The sequence below is a fragment of the Electrophorus electricus genome, chromosome 1 (assembly GCF_041902795.1).
Source record: "Electrophorus electricus isolate QZ-2024a chromosome 1, ASM4190279v1, whole genome shotgun sequence".
Lineage (NCBI taxonomy): Eukaryota > Metazoa > Chordata > Actinopteri > Gymnotiformes > Gymnotidae > Electrophorus > Electrophorus electricus.
The window spans coordinates 32,920,781-32,946,787 of NC_137497.1; the positions used below are offsets into that span (position 1 = coordinate 32,920,781).

At 42.9% G+C, this 26,007-nt stretch overlaps 2 protein-coding genes across 10 annotated transcripts in view; both read left to right on the forward strand.

Annotated features, from left to right (window-relative positions):
• The window catches only part of arhgef1 (Rho guanine nucleotide exchange factor (GEF) 1), a 38,394-nt gene extending 15,470 nt beyond the window's left edge, over positions 1-22,924 (forward strand). For 4 of the 9 annotated variants that reach the window (XM_027001100.3, XM_081715638.1, XM_027001101.3 and 1 more), the window contains 28 exons: positions 752-794; positions 1,834-1,939; positions 2,419-2,559; positions 5,913-5,942; positions 8,533-8,632; positions 9,078-9,159; positions 10,218-10,250; positions 10,835-11,041; positions 11,735-11,876; positions 12,859-12,870; positions 13,796-13,951; positions 14,592-14,782; positions 15,353-15,499; positions 15,584-15,666; positions 15,815-15,940; positions 16,242-16,356; positions 16,503-16,603; positions 16,968-17,042; positions 17,417-17,492; positions 17,823-17,990; positions 18,090-18,177; positions 18,525-18,641; positions 18,793-18,848; positions 18,934-19,077; positions 19,206-19,319; positions 19,535-19,689; positions 20,049-20,150; positions 20,310-22,924. In XM_027001100.3, coding sequence (XP_026856901.2) covers positions 752-794; positions 1,834-1,939; positions 2,419-2,559; positions 5,913-5,942; positions 8,533-8,632; positions 9,078-9,159; positions 10,218-10,250; positions 10,835-11,041; positions 11,735-11,876; positions 12,859-12,870; positions 13,796-13,951; positions 14,592-14,782; positions 15,353-15,499; positions 15,584-15,666; positions 15,815-15,940; positions 16,242-16,356; positions 16,503-16,603; positions 16,968-17,042; positions 17,417-17,492; positions 17,823-17,990; positions 18,090-18,177; positions 18,525-18,641; positions 18,793-18,848; positions 18,934-19,077; positions 19,206-19,319; positions 19,535-19,689; positions 20,049-20,123 — 2,883 coding nt within the window. In that variant the 3' untranslated portion in view covers positions 20,124-20,150; positions 20,310-22,924. Of the gene's footprint in view, positions 1-751; positions 795-1,833; positions 1,940-2,418; positions 2,560-5,405; positions 5,822-5,912; positions 5,943-8,532; positions 8,633-9,077; positions 9,160-10,217; positions 10,251-10,834; positions 11,042-11,734; positions 11,877-12,858; positions 12,871-13,795; positions 13,952-14,591; positions 14,783-15,352; positions 15,500-15,583; positions 15,667-15,814; positions 15,941-16,241; positions 16,357-16,502; positions 16,604-16,967; positions 17,043-17,416; positions 17,493-17,822; positions 17,991-18,089; positions 18,178-18,524; positions 18,642-18,792; positions 18,849-18,933; positions 19,078-19,205; positions 19,343-19,534; positions 19,690-20,048; positions 20,151-20,309 lie in introns of those variants that run through there. The other 5 variants (XR_014124091.1, XM_027001102.3, XM_081715650.1 and 2 more) reach the window with 5 other exon arrangements.
• Positions 22,925-23,109: 185 nt separating this feature from the next.
• Positions 23,110-25,938, forward strand: cd79a (CD79a molecule, immunoglobulin-associated alpha). Its single transcript, XM_027001164.3, has 5 exons — positions 23,110-23,205; positions 24,264-24,617; positions 24,915-25,030; positions 25,183-25,239; positions 25,520-25,938. The coding sequence occupies exons 1-5, from the start codon at positions 23,166-23,168 to the stop codon at positions 25,637-25,639; spliced, it is 687 nt and encodes a 228-aa protein (XP_026856965.2). The 5' UTR covers positions 23,110-23,165; the 3' UTR covers positions 25,640-25,938.
• The last annotated feature ends 69 nt before the right edge of the window (positions 25,939-26,007 follow it).

The following is a 26,007-nucleotide window of genomic DNA, read 5'->3' on the forward strand; positions in this document are numbered from 1 at the left end:
TAGAACAGTATTAAATCTACTTCTGTGCGCCAGTGCGTATTAAATCTACCTCTGTGCTCCAGTGCAGTATTAAATCTACATCTGTGCTCCAGTGCAGTATTAAATCTACCTCTGTGCTCCAGTGCAGTATTAAATCTACATCTGTGCTCCAGTGCAGTATTAAATCTACCTCTGGGCTCCAGTGCAGTATTAAATCTACCTCTGGGCTCCAGTGCAGTATTAAATCTACCTCTGGGCTCTAGAGCAGTATTAAATCTACATCTGTGCTCCAGTGCAGTATTAAATCTACCTCTGGGCTCCAGTGCAGTATTAAATCTACATCTGTGCGCCAGTGCAGTATTAAATCTACATCTGTGCGCCAGTGCAGTATTAAATCTACCTCTGGGCTCCAGTGCAGTATTAAATCTACCTCTGGGCTCCAGTGCAGTATTAAATCTACCTCTGGGCTCTAGAGCAGTATTATATCTAGTCCAGTTCTGTAGAGCAGTATCTTTTCCCTCATCTGTCCACTAGAGCAGTATTATTTCCATCCCTTCTATTTGATCAGGAAGCTGTGTTAGGAAGTGATTTTTGTGACTCAGGGAATTTAGCTACAACAAATCTGATTTATGTTATTGACTGGAGTGATAATCTTGAAGTTGGTGGTCCATCTAGTGATGAAATCATGGTACTGCAACCTGGTACATCACAGAAATTGGGGGAACCTTGGTGATTGTATTTTGCTTTTGTGCATTTGTCTTTTCTCTTTTAGATCCTCCGAGTCTCTGTACCAGCCAATGTATCATACGAGTTAGGTAAGCTGTCTCCATCTTTCATTTTCATCTTTTACTATTACTATAACAAAACATATCACACACTTCTCTCATATTTATATGAATTACTGAAGTTATTAATATTATGTTGTAGAGCTGTTATAGTTTACATGTTAATTTCCATCTATTATCTGAAATGGTTAATGTGTAACAGATTTTTGCTACTAATGATGTTACAGTGGCGTACAGTTGCTAATCATCCAGTGGTGTACAGTTTATTTCCTCAAACATTTCTAGGCCTTTAGGGTTGCCACCGTGGGAAATAGGTGGAGGTAGTTAAGGTTGCATTTCATTTAACACCAGCTAAGAAAACTGCACATTGCGGATCCAACTTCTACAGCCACTGATCACAGCACTAATACTCAGAAGGAGCTTTTGAACTTTGTTGTGTGTTGAAAAATTTCATAATCAGTTACAAACTTTGTACTAAAAGCTTTAAATGGTTAAACATTTAACATCATGGATGATGCAGTCAGGACAATTAACAAATCGCGTTGCAGAAATGACAATACAATACAGTCAGAAGAGTCCAAAATTACTAAGAAATTCTTGAAAAAATGAATTCCTGGAATGCCACAACTGTACCAGTCAGCCATTCAATCAATCCACAATATAATTGCCTAGTCCTGTAGCACGGTATGCTAGTCTGACCCTGAGCATGTGAGATTTGGTTTCTTTGTGTGAACACTAAATTGAGGATGTGCTGGTTATTGTTGTTCATTTTGAGTTCAAGCATTTTGTGGGCGGAGCTGACTTGCATTCTCATCTAGAGGGAGGCAAAGGGACTGATGTCATACATGAACGCTGTATATCTGGGGAACTACTGCTGTCTCTGGAGTTTGTCATTAGAGCTTAATTGGATAAAAATGTAATTATAGTTACAACTGCCAGTTAAATGATTAACACACCAAACATATTTCTTTTGGCACTACCTTGGCAGTTGTCTCCCAGGGCAATGAGCATGGTGTGTAAAAGTCTTCCCACAGTATGTGTTTGTAGTGGTATTCTCCATGTGTTCCAGATCGCACTCGCCTGGACCTGATCCCTGAGGACCTCCAGAAGCGCTATGCTCAGGACATCCAGAATATGCAGGCTCCAGAGGTCCACCGGCAACTCATAGACTTCAGGTACGACATAGCCACCTTCTTCCATTCAGCACAACAAGGACACCCAAAAATACACATACTCAGTCATACACAATCACACGCACATCTGCCTGCAGACATGCAGAAAATTGCATTACAACTTTTAATTATAGATCTTATGTGTTTTACACTTCTAGGCATCAGCATTGATCCCTGTATATCAAGAGCATTCTAGTTCAATGGTATCTTGAACCTGCTGTACTGGCTAGAGCACATTCTATGAGTAAATGACAAAGCACTTTTGTAAGTCGCTTGGGATAAGAGTGCCAAATGCCATAAATGTAATTATCTTTTGACATGTTGAAGGATACCAAGGCTTGTTCAGAACCTCTGTGACAATTTATTTCACCCTACTGTTCCCTCTCGCCTCCTGCTTGATGCAGTTCATCGACATGCATGTGCACAAGCTCACCAGTATGCATAGCTTCACTTGCCTTTTGTCCAATCGTATACCTTGTTAGGCAGAAGAGGATGATGGGAATGACCCCTAACGAGCATGAGCTGACCGAGGTGGAGAATCACTACCCCACCGACCGCGTCCCCAGGGAGATGAAGGAGAAGGCTGTGGCTGAGATGCTTCTGGAGAAGCTGTCTGAAACCAAGTGAGTCTGTTCCCTGCTTCCTTACCCAACTCTGCCAATGCTGTGGCTCAAAGACGTCTGCCTCGATTACGGAGACAACCTAATGTCATAATACTCTCTGGGGTGATTTTAAAGGCACTCTTAGGCGTTGTACAAAAGACAACCAACTTTTAGACAGTTGTATATCTGAGCCATAGACAGTCATGAGGCAATCCTGCTGAAACAATCTCACCACAGTCTACTGATGGGAGCACTGATAGGATACAGACATGACTTTGGACTTCTGTGATGTCACCCATGGCAAGGTCCGTGTCAGAGACTGTGAAGGAATTATGAATCAAACTGAATGGAACATGGGCTTGACTGCACTGTGCTTTTTGAACAGAGAACCCCAGTACTGAGCCATATCATGAAGTCCTTTCAGCATACTGCTCATTAAGTACCCTGTTGTAGTTTTGCGAAGATGTTTTGTAGACCAGTGATTCTGAAGCAGCGTCGTTCCTGTGTCCCCTTTGACCATGTAACTGCTGCCCTATCATGCTACATAAACGGTTACATTTTTTAAAGAACTGGAAGAGTGAAAATTCATCAAGCTGTAGAGGAATAAAGTTTGCACACTGTTAGGAAAAAAGGATGTCAGCTGACTTTTTTTGTGCAGCATTCTGGATTAATGCTTGGACACCCATTTTTCTTCAAACAGTAACAACCTCGAGCTGGTTTTACATTTTTTGGCGTAATGCAGAATACATCTCTTCCTTCAAACAACGCGAGGCCAGGGCTTCCCTGTGTCATGCATTGTAAATCATCTTCCAGCCCTATGTCAATGTCCCGTGTCCTCTTCTGGTCAAAATTCCCGCTGCCCATGTACCTTGGTGCTTTTCAGGATGGAACGGTGACACATTGTGAAATGTCGGGACATTTCAGATATAATGAGCGGCGAGGACGTCTGTGTACAAAACACTGTGAATGGGACTCGCAGCCAAGCATGCAAAGCTCCACTGCAGACAATCAACTTGAGCCTGTTTAGTTTTCCTTCTAAAAAGTGCTTGCAATTTGCGTTACTGTTTTTCTTGACCATTTTCGTGGGCAGGCCTGTTTCAGCCACACTTCACCCCCTTTGTTTCATCTCCATCTTCATTGCTAAGTGACAGTGAGGGAGAGTGTGAAGTGAAGCTCACGGTTTTAATGAGCATGGACACAACTCTGCCATCTACAGGCTGGCAGAGTAAGACTCTTACAGTTAAGGCGTGCCGCGTGGCATGAGTTAAGGCGTCCTGCGTGGCATGTTGCCTGTGAATACACTTTTGGCACGTCCCACACCTTCCTTTAAAAATCCCCAATAATAAACGTTTAAATGACAATAACTAAATCTAAACTGATTCAAAAAATACAGAAAATTATTATTAAAGTTTTAGTCAACCACTGAAATCATGATTTTCTGTAGTCCAGTAGTAAATGACTGCTGTCCTTGAAGGCAGCTGCATGGGACTGTACTCTATCACTATAGTGTCTTCCACACATGTTGTGGGCACTAGATGCCCTGAATGCTGGCCTAGTTACCTTTTCTCTAGTCAGTACAATAGTGGTGTGTACAGTACTGACTTCCTCCTTGACTAAAAGCAAAGCTTCCTTCCGGAGAGTCCCTCTGGGCTTAATCACATCATCTGAATGCCATTGTACTTTACAACTCTGTATCTGAAGGATAATTACCTGAAGACAATGGCTAAACAAAAGTTTGTTGTTGTTGTTTTTCTTCGGTCATGGCCAAATCCAAAAACACACATGTTTTGTCCTGGTTTTACTTGAACAGCAGAATACAACAGTTAAGCAGCATGACTGTTGTATTAATCGGTACATCAGTTTTCTTTTTCTTTTTTTTCTTTTTTGCGTGATTGTAGAATAAAGCATACTTAAGGATCCGACCCTTTTGGATTTTAGAGGTCAGACCCTTTTGGATTTTCACATATTTGATGGCACTACGATGCAAAATGCTGACTTTTCCTCTGAAAAACCCTACTGCAATCACCCAAACAGCCTACCCACCAGAACCAAACTAAAAGCCAAATCCACCAGCCCGACTCGTGTGAGCGTTTTCCGCAAAGTTCATTGGAAAAAAAAATGTAACAAAAGAGCTGAGAGCAGAGCTCCTGGCAGGCACGCAAGAAGTCATGGAGGAGAGGAAGCAGTAGAGAGAGCAGTCAGTAGGAGTTCACTAGCAGTGCCACGCTGGCAGGAAGTCTCCCCTCTCTGGCTGTGTGCCAGTCAGCAGTGGGAAGGGGAGGGAGGTAAAAAAGCAAGAGCAGAATGTCTGGGCAGAGTGCTTCAGTGGGCAGTGAACTCAGATCTAGTGCGCAGCATGTTGCAGTTGCATCTAAAGGGAAGAGGTCAGTGCATACGCTCCCCGTCCGAACAGGCCTCTGCTGTATGGTCCATGAAAACTGACAGATGGCTGGAGCTTAAAAAGCCCTTTGAAACGTGCGCTTGGGTGCTCAGAGAAAACAATGTAGCCTTTTACTTCTGTGGCCGGTTTCTCAGTGCACCCTGCTCACATGCTCTCACAAACACTGTACTCTTTCTCAGCTGTGCTTTCGACTGTCACACACATGCCTCCGCCTCCCACCACCCACACAGATACGCGCACGCACACGCACGCACACACACACACGCACACACACACACGCACACACACACACACACACACACAGAGTGAAGGCCACAGCCAAAATCTTCGAAGAGGAACATGCTTTTCATTGGCCAGGCTGTGGGGATTCCCTATCAAGCCCCACCAATCATTTATGTTCATAGAAAAAGCCTAAGGATCTGATTTCCATTTTCTTGCAAGCTTGTTGCATCAGTCAAAAACACAGTTAAATAGCCGCATCCGCTGATGTAGGGCTTTGTTTGTCTCATTTGGATCCGGCTGGGAGATCGCACCAGTGCATCTGCAGAAAGATTCAACTTTACAGACACGTTTGACAGAAAAGCAAGACAGTTTGCATGTAGTTTTCAAAAATTTGTTTTTATTCTTTCAGAGTTGTTGATTTTTCTAAGTGTTGGTTGCTTATCGGCCTTTTGATGCAACTCTAGATCTTTTAGGGTTTGTTTTGTTTTGTTTTTTTCATTTGGTTTGCAAATTTAGAATATGTTCATTAGTTTCAGCTCTGAGCACAATATCATTACAGTCAGTTTGAGGTTGTATCAGGAGCGCAGTCATTTCAGATTTCATCGTCCTAAAGCAGCATTAAGCATCCGAGAGCGAGAGAGGAACAATGTTACTTAAACGGTAAGAGATGTGACAGAGTTGGCAGTGGTTTTGCGTTCCAGCTTTTATCGCAATGCCTTTAAATGAAACGTTTTTTTGTTTTCATTTGCAGCCCCTCCATCGTTGCGGATGACGATAAATGGTGAGTTCTGTCGCCTTTCTGTTCCTTTTCCGTTATTTTCTTTTGTTTGTCCTTTTCCTTCATGCATAAATGTACGTTCTTATGTCCTTAGCTGCAGTCAAGCGAGAATGTTGCAACATTTTACAACATATGCTTTTTTTTTTTTAGATCTCCTTATGAATGTGAATTAAGTTGCTTCTTAACTGTCTCAACTTTGTTGATAGAGTGAAAACCCCTTTTGTTTTTCTGCATTAGCCGAAGTAAAGCTGAAAGAAACTATATCATGTTGTCAATGTTTCATTGCGCATATTGGCTTTAAATGAGCCCTTGCAGTCAGCATTCATAACAATTGATTGCACATCAGATTCTGGAGCTCAAAAACTTCATTCTGCCTCTCAGTTAGTGCGTATACACGCTCATGTCTTAATTCTGCCTCTCAGTTAGTGCGTATACACGCTCATGTCTTAATTCTGCCTCTCAGTTAGTGCGTATACACGCTCATGTCTTAATTCTGCCTCTCAGTTAGTGCGTATACACGCTCATGTCTTAATTCTGCCTCTCAGTTAGTGCGTATACACGCTCATGTCTTAATTCTGCCTCTCAGTTAGTGCGTATACACGCTCATGTCTTAATTCTGCCTCTCAGTTAGTGCGTATACACGCTCATGTCTTAATTCTGCCTCTCAGTTAGTGCGTATACACGCTCATGTCTTAATTCTGCCTCTCAGTTAGTGCGTATACACGCTCATGTCTTAATTCTGCCTCTCAGTTAGTGCGTATACACGCTCATGTCTTAATTCTGCCTCTCAGTTAGTGCGTATACACGCTCATGTCTTAATTCTGCCTCTCAGTTAGTGCGTATACACGCTCATGTCTTAATTCTGCCTCTCAGTTAGTGCGTATACACGCTCATGTCTTAATTCTGCCTCTCAGTTAGTGCGTATACACGCTCATGTCTTAATTCTGCCTCTCAGTTAGTGCGTATACACGCTCATGTCTTAATTCTGCCTCTCAGTTAGTGCGTATACACGCTCATCTCTTAATTCTGCCTCTCAGTTAGTGCGTATACACGCTCATCTCTTAATTCTGCCTCTCAGTTAGTGCGTATACACGCTCATCTCTTAATTCTGCCTCTCAGTTAGTGCGTATACACGCTCATGTCTTAATTCTGCCTCTCAGTTAGTGCGTATACACGCTCATGTCTTAATTCTGCCTCTCAGTTAGTGCGTATACACGCTCATGTCTTAATTCTGCCTCCCAGTTAGTGCGTATACACGCTCATGTCTTAATTCTGCCTCTCAGTTAGTGCGTATACACGCTCATGTCTTAATTCTGCCTCTCAGTTAGTGCGTATACACGCTCATCTCTTAATTCTGCCTCTCAGTTAGTGCGTATACACGCTCATCTCTTAATTCTGCCTCTCAGTTAGTGCGTATACACGCTCATGTCTTAATTCTGCCTCTCAGTTAGTGCGTATACACGCTCATGTCTTAATTCTGCCTCTCAGTTAGTGCGTATACACGCTCATGTCTTAATTCTGCCTCTCAGTTAGTGCGTATACACGCTCATGTCTTAATTCTGCCTCTCAGTTAGTGCGTATACACGCTCATGTCTTAATTCTGCCTCTCAGTTAGTGCGTATACACGCTCATGTCTTAATTCTGCCTCTCAGTTAGTGCGTATACACGCTCATGTCTTAATTCTGCCTCTCAGTTAGTGCGTATACACGCTCATGTCTTAATTCTGCCTCTCAGTTAGTGCGTATACACGCTCATCTCTTAATTCTGCCTCTCAGTTAGTGCGTATACACGCTCATCTCTTAATTCTGCCTCTCAGTTAGTGCGTATACACGCTCATGTCTTAATTCTGCCTCTCAGTTAGTGCGTATACACGCTCATGTCTTAATTCTGCCTCTCAGTTAGTGCGTATACACGCTCATGTCTTAATTCTGCCTCTCAGTTAGTGCGTATACACTCTCTGACCTCCCATTCCCTCCCACCATCTCTTACTTTCTCATTTTCTTTCTCATTTTTTGCCCTCCCTGTCCCCCCTTCTCTCTTATAGTCTCCTCCCTTCTCTCTGTCTCTCTCTCTCTTTCTCTCTGTCTCCCCCTCTTTTCTCTTTATGACCTCATCTAACGCCGCCTCATATTCACTTTCTCTGTCTGTCCTCTCTCGAAATCTCTCCCTCTCTCTGTCCTTCGCTCTCTCTCTCCACCTCACTCTGTCTCTACCTCTCTTTGCTTTGCTTTGCTTTGCTTTGCTTTTCTGTCTTCTCTGAGACCTTGCAGATCTTTACCTCATCACTTCTACCAAATCAACACAAGCACAGTTCACACTTATTTCATTAGTCCTCACTCTCATTTCAAGTGGACCATAGTTCACTCATTTCATTAGTCCCCATTTCACACTCATTTCATTAATCCAAAGTTCACAGTCATTCCATTAGTCCACACAATCCACACTCATTTCTTTGCAATGAAAAAATTAATGCAGTAATAAATGAATGAGTGAGGACAGTGGAAACATTTGAGCTGAATATGGTCTTCCTCTGAAGCCTGAAGCTAACAATATACACTGAAAGCCTTAACAGAATGTTCTTTTCTTTCTGTAGTTCTGCCATCTTCAGTGCAGTAGCTTTCTACATGAAACAGCTGGGGGTGAAGAGCAGGGCTCCAGACAGCAAGAAGTCCAGAGGGTTCTTCAGGAGAAGGGTACAACCAGCCTACAGGCCTGCTGGCAGATAGCACTCTCTGGAAAATTCTAGAATTTTTAATAATTTAATAATTCATCATAGCTAAATTATGTAAATATTAATTTTATTCACATCATAGTGAACCATAATAATAAGTGACATTTTGTTGTGGTGACTCTACTTCCCTGACTACATGTTTGTTTGCTATGCATTTGCTGCCATGAGGAATGGGCACTGCATTATGTTGCTCATGCTTGATTTGTAAAGGGATTTAGAGGAGTTAATCTGATTGTATATTGTGGTAGCACGCATGACTACACCTGCTGATTATGTATTCAGTCTGATTCAGTCCAATTGCTCCACTCTGTGCCAGATTAGTGTAACTGTGCCGGTCCTGAAAATGCAGTCTTGTATTTTATATAAACTCTGAGAGGGTAATTCTCTTTTCTGTGTGTGCTCTTTAGCCTCCCAAGAAAGAGGAGCCCAAACACACTAAAGTGCGCAATATTTTATCAGAGGCGACGGTCTGGTTGACGGGCAGTGGCAGTATGTAACCTCCACTCACATCTCACATACATTCATATACAGGCAGGACAGCCTGCACATGGTCAGCATAGACTGCACATGACCCGTACAGTAACATGTATTGAAATATTCAGCTGGGAGAAGTATATTCCTGCTGATAATGGCAATAGGTGGGGGTCTGGGAACGTGAGGGCTAACTTGTGAGGGACTGGGAGGGTGGGGCCAACAGGTGAGGGCCAACAACTGAGAGTCTAGGTGGGTGGGGGCCAACGTGTGAGGGTCTGTGAGAGAGAGGGCCAATGAGTGAGGGTCTGGGAGGGTGGGGCCAATGGGTGAGGGCCAACGAGTGAGGGTCTGGGAGGATGAAGGCCAATGAGTGAGGGTCTTGGAGGGTGGGGGCCAACGAGTGAGGGTCTGGGAGGATGAAGGCCAATGAGTGAGGGTCTTGGAGGGTGGGGGCCAACGAGTGAGGGTCTGGGAGGGTGGGGCCAGCACGCTTTCTCTGTGCCACGCAGACAGCTCCAGTCTCCATGCAATATCCTATCACAGCTTAGTACATTTAACTCTCAGACTGTCCCTGAATGGCTTGAATTGCTGTGTATGGAGAGGGGGATGGGCAAGGATGTATTCTGCCAGTAAGGTGGCAGGCAGGGTGCTTCTAGAGTCCCAGAGCTCACTGAGCTACATGAGAAGTCTTCCACCATTTTTCTTTTTTGTCTCATGTTCAGTTTATTACAGTCTGAACTTTTAGTAGCAATATCCGCTGCTAATGTTCCTTGTTCTAAAATGTTTTCTCACGGCAATGAGATCACCAGTTTTGACCACAGAAGGGTCATGGCCTTAAAAAAGAAAATTAAATCAAATTTGGGTGGAGCATTTGTCCCAGCGGGACCGTATCCCGCTCCCAGCTGTCCTGCTCATCATTAAAAGGTCCAACTCTAAGCTGTCATGATCATCGTTAATTGTCCCTCCTTCAGCTGTCATGATCATGGTTGTGTCCGCTTGCTGTTGTCATGATTGTCATTAATCACGTGATGATGGCGAATGTTGGATTTTAAGGAATATTTTTCCTTTTGCAGATGAGCTCAAACCGAATAAGATGGAGAGTGAAGGTATCCTGGTCTGCTTTCATACTGTAGTTTACCCTGTTTTAGATGGTCTGCTTCTGTTTTGTAGCTTCCTGTTTTAGATGGTCGGCCCTTTTTTTCAATAGACTTACCTGTTACTAATCTCAATCGTTGCATGTCCGCATGTCCCACATCAGACTCACCAAGGGTGGTGGGTTACATATACATATTTGTGTGTGTGTGTGCGTGTTTATATATTTTAAATAACACATAACAAGAAGGAATGGACATAAATAAAACTTCAAAAACCCCTCTCATTAGACATAAATAGATATAACACTGCATCAGTCCCTATGGGGCTACATTTTGATGGAGTTAAGATTTGTAGTACTAAACCCCCCCGTGAAAATGACTAATGCTTCCTGAACAATCACCTGATTACATCTCTTCTTATTTCCTCCACCGGTAAATCCTACCCGTCTCTCGGTCCCCCTCTCATTCCATCTCCATTTGTCCCCTTTTGCACGAGATCTGCATGCAAAAACGGAGTGGTGATTTATTCTGAGAATGGACTTGGAATAACTGTATAGCTCACTCCTCCTGTGGTTCGGGCCCTGTCTGTGTCTCAGGTGACAGGGATAAGAGCAACCACGAGCGCAAAGGCTCAGGCATTGCCGCTGCCGGCCGCGGCCCAGGCACGGAGGGCATGTCCCTGCCCTCCCAGAGCCGGAAGGTGGTGCCGCCTGGCCCCAGCCCCACCCAGGTTCCGGAGACGAGTGAGGCAGCCCATGGCAGCATAGCCACATCCACCCCAGACACCCCCCACACCGACACAGGTAGGAGATACATACACAGCCTGGCTATCTGATACTTCGGACTGGAAAAGGAGGACAAGGCTAACTGACGATCTAGGATGCTGCAAGGATGGTGTGTAGACACTCTAGCCGTGGTCCGGTAAACGATATTATCGAATACTGTGATAATTTAAATGAGTGTTAATGTTAGACATAGAATGGGTTATAGTGAAGAATTAGGGAAGAAACCAGAACCCAGGTTTTTCAGGCAGCAAAAAAGCAACAATAGCCAATCATGAGTGTCTGTGGGGTCATGCATCAGAAGGAGGCAGACAGCGCTGTCCTCTGAGTGTGTTACACTCAGAACACCCCTGACAATGCATGAGCCACAGCTTGTAAAGGTGCGTTGATTGGCTGAATGTACCTCAGCAGAGGCCCATGACAGCTCTCTTGCTCTCCCTGATTGGCAGCTATCATGTGAGGGTTGGGAATTGGGTATGACTAAAATAGAGAGAAAAATTGGGGTGGGGAGAGAGTCATGTTGCTGAAATGATGAAGGGCCTTGTATTGTTCATTTGGGGTGGTACATGCAGTGTGAATTGGCTGTGTGATAATATTTTTTATCACATTTCTGGAGAGGATAATCGTTTGTCTAAATTTACACTCCTGAGCCTAAAATACAGAGACTGTGTTATATTTATTTATGAATATTTACAAATGTCTTTAATCCTTCAGGGTTGCCCAGCAGTCGATCAGACACCCAGACTGTGTCAGACGGGGGTGATGTATCACCAGCGTGCCCCACTTTGGGTGTCACTGTCTGGGAGAACTCTTCTCCCAGTGACACCCCTCTGGAGGAAAGCCATGACAAAGACAGGTGAGGGCAGGAGACTTGACAAATAGAACTAAGCCTCCTGGCATGTGTTGTATGTAGAATATAAACTAAAGAATAAAGAAAATATTAAGTAGACAAGCTGTTAGAGTTTAGTTCAGTTTAAGAGGAGGTTGAAGTATTGGACTATGCTGTGACTGAGGGAGCGCGGTAAAACTCGTTCAGTGCTGCATATTTGCCATGACTGAGGGAGCTTGGTAAAACTCCTTAAATGCTGCATACCTGCCGTGACTGAAGGAGTGTGATAAAACTCCTTCAGTGCTGTGTACCTGTTGTAACTGAGGGAGTGTGGTAAAACTCCATCAGTGCTGCATACCTGTCATGACTGAGGGAGCGTGGTAAAACTCCATCAGTGCCGCATACCTGCCGTGACTGAGGGAGCGTGGTAAAACTCCATCAGTGCTGCATACCTGCCCTGTGCTGTCTCTGCTGCTGCTAGCTCTCCTCCCTGTGGACAACAACAAATAAACAGTTTATTATAACAGTTATCTGGACCATTTGTTCATCCTGTGCTTTTCCTTTACAGTAGCGATGCTTACGTTGAGTCTGTGTGGGGCGTGACGAGGCAAAAATCAGTAGCATTATACTGCTGCTTAAGACTTTTCTCCTCGTGTGAGTGCACAACTCTTTGGATTGTGCAGAAAGCTGGGCGCTCTGTGCCTTCTCTGCCTACACGTGTTTGTGTGATTCGTTCAGCGAGTTGTCCTCCCTCAACATGCTTGTGTGTTTGTGTGTGTGCGCACCGTTTGAGTGACTCGTTCAGTGAGTTGCTTCTCTGTGGCCTTTTGCGTCTAGTTACTTTGTTGTTGCTTTGTGTGGCTTGGCTGTCTTCGGTTTCAGGATTTTTACTGAGTCTCGGGAGGTTGCGCTGTAGTCATTCAGGGTTTGGTAAAGTGTTGGTTGTGATATTGTCTCCGCGAGCTGTTTTTGCTAGTCCTGTAATTCTACACTGTCCCATATTTTACAGACGCAAGATAAGGTGGGTCTTCGCGACCGAGACATGGATATTCTACCAGCTCCACCCTGCCACTGATTGCACATACTGCCACTAATATACATATCTTATGGTTGAATAGAACTTGCACATTCATCACATTCATCATTTACATGTACTTTAAAATGCTTTTAAAACATGTTATACTTTATACTTTTTGTGTTATAAGATCCTTCTGGCCCAATTTGAAGCTTTTATGTGGATTCGATAAGAAAGTTTCTGAGCACGTGACATTTCTGACCCTTTAGGTCCCATTATTAGTGCACTTACTAGACCTCGTAAACACGAGCACTTCTGGGATGAGTCCTGGTTCTCGGGCTTTAGCTATGTTCAGCTAGGACGACGAGTCATGTCGGTTGGAAGATTGGAAGCTCATTTAATATTTCATAACATGGGAGCCAGAGTGCTAAAGCTAATTCTTCAGTTGCTGATTGTACACAGAGAACTGCTTATTGTTTTTAGCTAAGAGGGCTTCCCCAAAGGAGTGGGAGCAGAATTATGAAGTTGGGAGAGACTCTGGGGAAATTGCTGGTCTGATCACATTTTCTGTCAAACCCATTCCACCCTCTCTTCATCATTTCGCTGTCCTCTCTGTATTTTTCCATCATGTATCAATGCTTCATGTCTGTTTTTCATATCTGATTTCATCATCATCATCGTCTTCTCCGGTTTACTGTTCTCCCCTGCTGTCTGACCTCATCTTTTCTCCCTCCACTCCTCTTTTTCTTCTCCTCTTCACCCCTCTCCACCCCTTTCCTCTCCTCCTCGCTCCACCCCTTTCCTCTCCTCCATCCCTCTCTATTGTTCTCATCCTCTCCACCCCTCTCTCCACCCTTCCACCCCTCCACTCTTCTGGTCTTCTCTTCATCTCCTCCTCTCTCCATCTCTCTCCTCACTGGTGTATGTTCAGGAGTGTGCGACGCAGTGAGAGTCTGTGTGTGGAGCGCCGTCACTCTCACCGTGGTGGTTCTGCCCGTGCCAAACAGTTTCGTTCCCGTAGTGACGTGGACCTACAACCAGCTGCCACCTCCCATCCCCCTTCGCCCTCCCCCCATCACTCCGTCTTGTAAGACTGCATGAAAACGCACACTGACCTAAAATAATCAACACTGTAACCCACTCATTTACAAACATATTTACACACAAACGTTGACCTTAAAGCATGAACATTGTATCACACTGTAACACATGCACAGATTTCAAACTCAGCTGCCTTATTATAATAATCACGTGCCTCATACACACAACAAATATGCATTTACTAACACAACAAATGGATACGCATGTACTAATACACATTTACTAATTTACCTGCCACCATACTTACCTTTCGTAATCGGTCATTAACTCAGTATTAACGGTATACGCACACATACACACACGCCTTCATAAACATCTGCGTTAAAAACAGCCACTGGGAGGAAGCAGCACAGCAGGGATTCAGTGACTAATCAGGTCATTTGTGATTCAGTGATCACAAATGACCTGATAAGTCATTTATCGGACTGATCAATTTTCAGATCTCACAGTTATCAACCATTTACTGAATGGTGGTGAAGAAATTAGCATAAACAAGCTAATTGGTCACAAAGACCAAAGGGCATAAATGACTTGGTGCCTTGATTCTTCCGTTTCCATTTCAGTGGATTTTAGCATGCTATTTTAAATACTTTTTCCTCTTCTGTTATTCCTTTTGCGGTCTACAGTGTGGATACATCTCTGCCTCCAACCGACAGTCCCACAGGCCCCGACTACGGCCCCTTACCTCAGCAGGAGGAGGTGGAGCCCCGCCTCTTGGAACTTGAGCAGGACCCGCCCAACTGGAGAGAGCTGGCGCCCAGCGAAGTTCTAAATAAACTCAGCAAGAAGGAGACTAAGAGACAGGAAGTCATCAATGGTAAGTGCAGGAGCAATGTGCGTTGTTCATATCTGTATCTCCGTAAGCCCTGTGGTTTGTGCTTTTGGATAACCTACGTTAATGACAAGTCTGCCAGCCTCATGAGTCTTTTCTAAATGAATGTTTAGAACAGCTTTAGTTTCACTGTGAAAAAACAATGAAAACGGTGATAAATTTCATTGCTCTCACAGAGTGACAATAAAGCTGTTTTGTTTTTAAAGAATCTATAGTAATTGTTGAAGACCAGTAAGACCAGAAAACTGGTAAATACTAGATTCTCTAGCTGTAACGTTTTAAAACAATTTAGTTAACTACACAAAGTGCATGCAGGTAAATTCAGAATGCTCAAATCTTAGTGAAAACTGTGCTTGTGAGCATTGTCTGACATTTTAGAGATATTTTTTTTGTTTTATCTCAGCTGGTTAGTGAGTTTGGCAAAAACTACAATCATGTTGCTAGGACAGCAATTGCTTTAGTTCTAATGCTGACTGCCATGCCTCGTCTGTCATTCTCTCCCTTTCTACCCCTCCTCGTCTGTCTCCGACTCTCTACCATTGATACTGTGTCCAGAGCTATTTGCCACAGAGCACGCCCACGTGCGCATGCTGAGCGTGCTCCAGACCGTCTTCTCCCGTCCACTGGAGCGGGAGGAGATCATGAACACAAACGAAGTGTCCGCCATCTTCCCCAACCTGGACGATATCATAGAGATGCACTGTGAGTCCTTCCCCAACTCTCAGGTTGACAGGCCGAAACAACGTCATAGTTGTCTGGAGTTCATTGTGTTAATTTTTCTCCCAGATGCTTTCTATGAGAACCTGAAGAAGCTCCGTCAGGATGATGGCTACGTGGTCAAAATGATCAGCACTCCCCTGCTCAACATAGTGAGTAATGCGTTATGTTTACATGGGTTGTGGACCATGCTGAGCTGTTATTTCCAGTGTAGTGTTTAACGTAATATGCATCGTAGTTTATTTACCTGGAGACTCGTCTGGGGCTGGCAAGCGTAACAGCATGCTGCATTCTCTCCAGTTTAATGGATCTGAGGGTGAATGGTTCCAGAAGCTCACAGCTCGATTCTGCAGTCACCAGTCCTGGGCCTTGGACCAGATCAAGAGCAGGCAGAGGAAAGACCCACGCTTCAACATGTTTATATTGGTATACCCCCCACCCCCTCCAGAGACACACACACACACACACACACACACACACACACACACACACACACACACACACACACACAGAGCATTCCAGAACCTCCATGGACTCCTTCAACAGACCTCACAATTGTGTATAATAGTTTAATCAATCAGATTAAAGTAAACAGTTTAATAAAATTAACCAGAAATTTGCAATCAAAATTATTATTCTGAATAACAAATTCAATTCAGTATAATTATTCAGGCCGATCATGAGTGTGTGTGTGTGTGTGTGTGTGTGTGTGCGCGCGCGCGTGTAGGAGGCAGAGAGTAAGCCCCAGTGCAGGAGACTGCAGTTGAAGGATATCATTCCAATCGAAATGCAAAGACTCACAAAGTACCCACTGCTTCTGGAGAACATTGCCAAGAGCACAGGTTTGTTTCACGTGTGTGTGTGTGTGTGTGTGTGTGTGTGTGTGTGTGTGTGTGTGTGTGGGCGGGCATGTAAGGTTGCGTTTGAGTGTGTACAGAGCCTGACCCAGTGATGCTGAGCCTGACCTACTGTTTGCTTCTTATTCCAGAGGACAATGCAGAGCGAGAGAACATCCAGCAGGCAGCTGAATGCTGCCGTAAAATCCTCAACCATGTCAATGAAGAGGTGAAGCACATGGAGAATTTACTGGTGAGGAGCATATTCTACAAAATGTATGAATTTCAGTGAAAAAAAGGTTTTAAAGTAAAGCAGAATCAAAACCAGAAAAAATACAAAAATGGAAACTGAAGTAATGTCAGAGCCCTTAATCTGGCCTGCAAATGGGTACTGACCAGCTGACTCTACACAATGCTGTAATACCACAAACAAGTGTTCACACACACACACACACACACACACACACACACACACACTCACTCACCCACTACTGTAATTCCTGTCACATACATGCACACACTGCTTTAATACCTGTGCACATACATACACACACACACTAGCACCTCCCATGTCTCCTGTCTGTGCCTGGCACCATGATGCTCATCTTTGTTTTCAGACTTTAAAAGACTACCAGCGCAGGCTTGACACATCAGGACTGAAACCCAGCAATGACCTTTACATGGAGTACAAGGTACGAGGCTGCGCCTCGCTGTAAGATCATTCTACGTTATTAGTTTGCCATCTGCTTTTGATCAGAGGACGATCAGTATATGGGTTCCCATTCTGAGTCTTGGTTCCTCTCAAGGTTTCTTCCTCTTGCTCTGAGAGTTTTTCCTTGCCACTGCCACTTTGGCTTGCGCATTAGAGGCCTGGACCCTTATTCTCTGTAGAGATGTAAATCTGTCTTGTGAATAGCACATATTGTGAAACGCATTATACAGTTAAATGTGAAATGAATTTGACTAAGAGAGTGTGTGGCACTGTAAGCGGCTGTGTCGCATGTCTTTGTTTGCTCACATAGTATTATTGCATTGGTCTCCAGTGGCCTGTGACTCTCTGTTTCAGAGTTTTGACATGACTTCCAGGAAAATGAATTATGAGGGGCCACTGACCTGGAGAGTAACTAAGGAGAAAGCTATAGGTAAGCGCACTCTCCTCATCCTCATAGTCCACCGGTGCTCTGTTCTTCTCCCGCCACTTTCAGACATGTGGGATTTGTGTCCCTCATCAACTCTGTACTTTTTGCAGCATTCATTGTGCAAACAGATGTTAAATGAAAAAAACAATTGTTTAATGTCCAAGTTTTTAATCTGCAAGAGCACATTATGTCTGTGGTTTGTGTGAGTGTGAGGTACCCTTCATTCATGTATATGAGTGTATTTATTTAATGTGTGCACACGCATGTGCGCGCGTGTGTGTGTGTGTGTGTGTGTGTGTGTGTGTGTGTGTGTCTGTCTGTCTGTCTGTCTAGAGGTGCAAGGTGTGCTGCTGGGAGATTTGCTGGTTCTGCTGCAGAAGCAGGATGACAAGATGCTGTTAAAGTGTCAGAGTAAGAGCTTCATCACTACGCAGGAGAGCAAACAGATGCTCAGTCCCATCATCAAACTGGACTCCGCCTTCCTCCGAGATGTGGCCACAGGTCAGTGTTTGTGCATGGGCACATGTGTCTGTGCACATACGTATATATGTTTTTCTGGCTCTGTAGAGTATTATTGATCCTCTTTGCCCTCGCTGTCAGATCGCAAGGCCTTCTATGTAATCTTCACCTGGGATAGTGGTGCGCAGATCTATGAGCTCGTGTCCCAGACTGTGGCAGACAAGAAAATGTAAGTCTATGCAAAACGAACATTCAAAGGGAGTCAACTCCGAACCTCAAATCCAAACTGCATCCCTGCCTTTTGTAATTGCTGGTTGTTTATTTAGGTCATGGAACACTGGGATTCAGTGGCAGGTGCAGGTGCCTCTGATTTTTACCCCACCTTTATCTTTATGACATCAAAGAGGCCAATCAGTTACATTAACTGTACATTTAACTCCAAATGACTGCAAAATCCAGAACTGGACATTTCCATTTAATGAGATTAATACTGAGGAGTGAAGTTGCTAAGGACTAATTACCATTCAGACTGTAATTGGTCAAAAGAGCTGTAAATCATGACTGTGTGCCTTCTAGTTGGACAGACATGATAAAGTCAGCAGTGGATGAGCTGAAGAAGAATGGAGGCTCTACCCTGGATAGGAAGAGGCATGGCAGCGTACCAGCAAGCAGCATGATGTCATATAGTGCCTCGTAAGTTTGTTCCAGAGTATGATGTCATTTAGCCCCTCATGTCCCAAAGTATGGTCACTTAGCCTCTCATAAGCCTACCATTAACTTCTTCAACTTCTGTGTACAAGTCCAGCCAACTGATATGTTCATCTCTCTCACTTCATCTCTTCAGACTGAACCCCCCTCTCAGTCCTACTGAAAATGGAACAGACCCTCTAAAAAACACTTGTAAGAATCCACATTCTTCTTTAAGCTTTTAAGCCTGGTAAGAATCCAAATTCTTGTTTAAACCGTTGTGTGTGTGTTTTTACAGCTCGAGACAAAGACAGCCTTACAGATGAAAAGGGGAGGCACTCTCTGCCTGTGCTGATTGACTACCTTGCAGCCAATAGATTTGATCCCCTTGGCCACAGCAATGCCCCACCAGAGAAACTTGCCAATGAGGCTTTGGATGAAGGTCAGTGCGGTTGATCTTTTTCTTCACATAACTCTACCACACACCCATGAAGGTGATGTGTGTAGCATGTGTGGACAGCAGTACCACACCCAGGACTCCTGCACAACTATGTCATGCTGCTCTTACAGTGGTGGCCATGAAGAGGCTCCTGGTATGGGGAATTAGTCCGTCTGACAATGCCCAGGCTGACGGCGAGGATGGAGCAACTTTGGTGACACAGGAGACTGATGGTCAATCACTAGGTATCACCAACACTTTGCACACTGTAAGCATGTATCCTTTGGAAATCAGTTGAAAATACAGTGGGAATATAAAGATGTCATTTGAATCTCCAACCTCTGTTGTGTAAATATTCTGGAACATAATATTGTGTGCTGTATTGTCGAATATCAGATTGTGTGGTGTATTTTCTAACACGTTTTTGTTACTGATGATGCTTTTTCCCCCCGGTGCCCAGTGGAAGTGCAGAGCACACATGAGCGGCTGGATGGTGAGGAGGTGAGAGGAGAGGAAGAACAAGGGATTGCAGCTCCTCTAGCGCTTTCCTTTGAGCGCATGGACGAGCTTCGTAACAGACTGTACAGTCTGGAGGACAAACTAAAAAGACTACAGGTGGGAACAGTTATTGTAGATTTTAAGTCAATTTTCCAATAATTTTTCAGATTATGAAATGGTCATTATACTGACATCTAGTGGCCTGGATGTTTTAGAGATTCTGTACTAAATCTGTCTTAAACACGGCTGCCTCCAAGCAGGGGACCTGCTCTGCAGAGCTTAATCTGGTTCATTTGATTCTTTGTCATTCTTTATCTGCACTTTATAGAAAAAAAGACTTTTTGGTGGTAACGATGACTTATTGCTCCTTTAAGCACTAATAAATTGGAGTTGGATCATTTTGTCTATGAAGAAATAAAGGAAAGAGTAGGTGAGGGAATTTCTGTGGAAGCATAATTGTTGCGCACTGTCTGTAGAACATAGAGGAGGACTATCATCGACTGCAGGAAGTACTCGCCAAGTTCATCATTCAAAGTGGCAAATACAACTGAACAATATCCCCACCTGCTGATCACCAGGTATAACAGCTAATGCACCACAAAGACACATTACAGCACTGAAGCTACAGTGACACCAGAAGTGTGTGTTTACAAAAAGACAGGTTACTTCACGTGCCGTATATGCGTTCATTTATATAACCTATTCTGTGTGAAAATCAGGTGTTTTTGTCTATGCAGGTCACTGCAGGAGTGAGGTGTGGGAGTTTGTTTTGGCGAATTCCTTTATGTTGCCTGGGCTTCCCTGATTTTTCTGCTGTCTATGCTACACCCCAAACCCCCACTCCCCACCCCCAACCCTTGCCTTAATACTGACTGTAAGCCTCAAACATGCCTGTGGTAAAAGGCTGGCTTAAAGTATAGAATTCTGCATGTGTGTTAGTTTAGTGGGGTGAATGAAGTGGTCAAAATGTGATTTTAAAAAGGCCGCAGATATGAGAGTTATGCTAATATGATGCTCATTCACGCAGTCATAGACATGTGTCTGCCCCAGTGTATGAACATGACACCTTTAAGATTGTCTGAAGTGGTGTAGTGGCAAAAGGATTATCTGTTCACACAGAGAAGAACATGTTGTGTGCATTTCACGCCGATTTCATACCTCACTGAATGCAGCCTAGACAGAAAGAACGTGAGTGTAATGCATCTGCCATGTGGATTGAACAGCGAGCTCGTCTCACTTTGAAGGCCAAGTGCTAGAAGAGCAAGAGGAAGGAGAAGTGGAAGAAGAAGAGGACATATTTGAGAAGAGCTGTAGGGAAGAACATGGATGGGAGAGATGGGTTCTGTAAGTGAAAGCAGAGTCAACGTGGCTGGATTCCTTTGATGTAGACCCCATATTGTACATGAGTACCATCATGATTCATCTCTTAAACAATATGGAAAGTGTATGTGGTGTTTTCAAGATGGTGTTTAGTTGCCATCAGGGCAGTCATGTGTGCACCGTGGGTAGTGATCAGGTGATCATTGAAGTTCTGTCTTTTCTCCAGCAGGTGTGTACGTGATTGAGTTTGAGACAGTATTAGTAGAGCTGTGGCTTCCTGGCCGCCTTGAGAATATTCTGGGTAGACAATGATAACAGAGGGCTTATTTCTTATGTCTTTTACTGGTTATACATATTCTATCAGATTAAAGGATATATAGTCTTTCATTTGTAGTAATATTTGTTTAGCTCATATGTTCCTTATTTTCAGGAATGTGTTGTAGTTATTTTGTTTTTTAAGTTGTCTCATTTTACAGAGCAATTCTGCAAAATCAGCATTTATATCTATAAGCAAAACCAAAGAGCTAAGTGTATATCAGCAGATCAGATAATCCTGTATGAAAATATTCAGCATGCTGTTGTTTTTTATATGCAGATCACTGGCTGTAATAGAGAATATGTACATGTACATGCTGAGACCAACAGGACCTTAAATCCCTCTTCCACCTGCTCTCAAACCCTGATTGCTACTGTCTTTACATTAGCCAGTGAAAAATGAATAAATAATATGATTGTACGAGCACGATCAAGTATCAAGTATCCTAGAGCCATCTTGAACTAAATAATGTGGCTTGTTTAAGTTCTTCCCTCTGTGTATTCTTCCTGTAAATGGGCCATCATGCCTTCTCTGCTATCTTCCAGGTTGTAGTCGTTTACAGGAACACAGAGGAATCGGATTTGTTTCTGTATGTAACGCAAACATCAGAATTTGAGAGCAGGAATTTTCACTAGTACTGTTATTATCTTTATGACCACCTATGAGCGGGTGATTGCGTTGCCAGGCCTATAGCTCTTTCATGCATCAAGCATTCGTTTAAATGATTATTCCAGTACCAAATATGTTTAAATTTATAACAGCAGGTGACATTATGCTCTGAGTAGTAATCATGTTGCTTGTTTAGTCCAAACAGTAGGTGTTATTGCTGGTTTAGAGTGGTTCCACCTTCATCCACTCATGCGCCACTATCAAGTATTTTACCCTTTGTGGGGGGGAAAATGGCAGTGGGGGCAGTGATCCTTTCCAATTTGTTTTGTTTTCATATTTGTTTCCTTATGTACTATGCATTGCTAATGATGGAAGAGAGAGAAAGAACTTGTACAGGCTGGTAACATGAAAAGAGGGCGACAGCCCTATCTCTGGCTTTGCACTTTTTAAGTGCAGTATTTCTCTCTAGGAATGGCACGTTTCAGAGATAAATGGGTTTTAGTGCAGCTTTTTCTCTCTCACTTCACCATGTGCTTTATGATGTTTAGCACAACGAGACATGCACATATTGGTATTTTTGTATGTATAAATCTGTTTATAATGCAGGGCGGCTTATGGAAATGTTTGTCAAATCAATCTACTGCCACTTCTCCTTTATCGCGAGCCGTTTCAGTTCTTCATCTTACAGGGCGTGGTGGTATTTTTGCGCTGCCTTTCTTATTGGCGTTGATGTTCAGCCCACACTCCCCTACCACACTTTCATTCCTTTCTCAAACTTGGACGTAAATGAACTTATATTCTTCTGTAATGTACCTACAAAGCATTTGTGAACAAGTAGCTTGGGGCCCATAGAAACTTAACTTACCATGACCACCATTAGTGCTGGTGTTGTTTTTGGTGCCCCAGCTGTGCCGTTTCCGGGGTTACGGTCACGCCAGTAACACAGGGAACACCTCTGCTGTTAGTCTTTTAGAAATGATTATGCAGGAACTATTCTGTGTATTTTTTGGCTTCAATTTTATGTAAGATATTTTAAAGGAAGTGTGGTACTGTTTTTATTATGACTTATTTCTCCTTTCCTTTTTAAATAAATGATTTTAAAATAAAGCATTTTGCCTTTAATTTCAAAACTGATTTAATGTAGTGAAGTCTTACCTCCTACAAAAGTGTAAAGTAGAGTGAGGAGGAGGAGATCTCTGGGTGAGAGGAAGACCAAGAGCAACAGTGGGTGGGGAAAAGGGAGGTGGGAGGGGCCGGAAATAAATGCTTTATTACTAAGCTGTGAGCATTGAGTCAAGACCATTAGGTGGGCATTTTCTTTGCATCTGAATAAGAACTATCATAGAAGATGGAGGTTGGAATTTTATTTTTCCTTTTTCTCTTGGTAGGTAAGTATGCCCATGCATTAAAATGTTTTGATTAGATTTCCTGTTCTTTAGAATCATGGGGAAAATGATTTGTTTACAATGGTGTTCAATTGAATTTAGTTTTTTTTTTTTTTTTTTTTTTTTCTTTTTTTCTTAAAAGTACACACAAGAATGGAGTATAGAAAAACAGACCAATAGACAGGCTGGTTGGGTTCATTACAATGATGTCTTTAATTTCACTGATGCTTTTTACCAATACAAACAGGAATATAGTGCTATAATAATCAACACGAGTCATAAAAGGGAGGATTATTTTTCCAAGGCTAATTGATTCATAGCTAGTGAATAGTTTATATTCTCACAGATCAGTGGCATCTTAAGAAGGTTATGTGTTTTGAGTTGGCTGTATGAGCCGTCATGCTCCACTGGAGCTCATTTCCTTCAGCAGATGGCACATAGTCTCATATAATTGTTATCATATCTCAGCCTCTATATATAACACCAGTCAAAGGGTTGGACACACCTGACAGAATGAATACTTAGCAAAATCTTAAAAGAGATTTTATCTAAAATGAGTTGGAGAAATGTCCTAGGTCTCTACATCAGGAAACTGCCTGGGAGAATGTGGGGAATGCAAAGATGCCATTAAAGCCACTGATTTAAATAGGTCACTTAGAAGTATCTCATTTATATGATTATGTCTTTTCACAAGTGTTTGTTATTTAATAGTTTTGATGTCTTCACTATTATTTCGAAGCGTTTGTCCAAACCTTTGGCTTATTCTCTTGCTTTTTGGCCTGTTCTTTCAGTAGAGCTTCTTAAAGATCTTTTTTGAATGTGATAGGAGAGCTGCTATGCTAATTTGTTTTTCACATTTCAACAGAAACCTTATTGAGTTGGATAGCTATGTAACAGAACATTATCACAGATGAAGTCAGATTACATAATCACAGATGAAATAAATCAGTTCTCAGCATCATAGATCAAATTTGTTCAATATCTTATCATGTTGAACTGTTAACTGCATTTAATCCCTGTTAGCTGTAACTGTGGCCTATGGATGTTGCATTTTCTTTTAGCTTCTACTGAAGCAAGCGAGGAAGTAATCCTGCAGCCAGACCAGCCCTCCTTACAGGTGTCTGTCTCTGATACTGCCGATCTGACATGTTGTTACAAGTATTCGGTCAAGCTCACTGTGGCATGGAACCTCTGCGTTATGATCTCCCACAACCACAGCTATGTCATTCGGGTCAACACTTCAGAAAGAGTGGAAATTACAGAAATTACATCTAAAATGGATGTCCACTGTATGTCTTTGAAGCTAAAAAACATTATGGTGACTGATACTGGCCTGTATTTGTGTGCCATAAATCAAACAGCAGGCACAAAAGACACTTTTCTCTATACACCCGGCACCTACCTGCAAGTGTTCAGTGAGTAGGAAGTGGTTTAAAGGTCTCTGCTTTCTGCAACATAAATGCCTAATTGACAAATCTTTTAAATGAAAAACAACACTACAGTGTTGGTCTTAACACTTTACAAATAAGCATAATGCCATAGAAGAGAAATAATATCATATTATAATCATAACTATAAATAATAAATTGTAATTTCCCTTATGGAACTCTTCATTACATGAAAAGACCTTCAATTAACTGTGATCAGCATGAACGTTCTTTGTCCCACCATGTCCACTGAGATAAAGCCTGATCTAATGTGTCCCTCATCAGAGCCTATGAGTAAGACCTTGAACATCAGTGAGCAGGCGAAGAACAGTATCATCACGGCTGAAGGGGTTCTGCTGCTGCTGTGTGTGCTGCTCCCAGGAACCCTGCTCCTCTGCAAGGTCAGCCAGCTACACGAGACATGTAGAAACTGAACTCACTTGAGCTGAGAACAGTGCACTCTGACATTCACTGAGTGACAGTCAGTAATTTGTTAATGATAAAGCATTAATTAATTAATTATTTAACTTTTAACCTTTCACTACTTTTACAGTCAAAGGGTCTGGATGAGCTGGAGAAAAGGAAAGGCAAAGAAGAAAATATTTATGAGGTGTGACTTATCTTTCCATACCCTGATCCCGAGTGCTCCTGTGTGCATTAGGCTTTTATTCACTTTTAAACTGCATTTGCTTTATCAGCTTTGTTGCATGTTCATAACATCATTCTGTAGGTGATGTGCAGTGTAATATCGGGTCCCAGAGGTTGCAATGCAATGTTTTGAGATACTCTGGATTAGAGCAGGTTACATGAACAATAGGCGGCGCTATTCCACTGCTATAGCTGGTGATTTTAATATAAGGCTTATTAAGAATAACCCTTTATATCTACAGGGTTTAAACCTCGACGACTGCAATTCCACATACCATCAGATTCAGCGTTCTCAGGTGCAGGGACCATACCAAGATGTGGTCACTACTGTGGGAGAGGATATCCAGCTGGAGAAACCGTGACAGGAGAGTTTGGGGGGAGTGGATGGGGGAAGATTCTTAAGATGGTCATTCTGAAAAACAATTACCACCAAGCAAAGGGTGGAAATGTGGAATGCTATTTTAACTGTATAAAGCAAAAGATGCAAATAATATAGCTAGTCTCTGTGGAGTACCATGAAGGGGACTTAGTTAGCTACAATTTAGTGTTTTTGCATTTGTGTCATTTGTTGCATTGATATGATTTATGATATGCTCTGGAAACATCATTGCTTAAATTAGGCTGGATGAATATAATAAAAATCTGTTGTCAGTATTCTTCAGCACCAGGAACCAGGAACGTACTTAAACATACACACATACGCAAAACCAAAAACCCGCTATACTTAAAA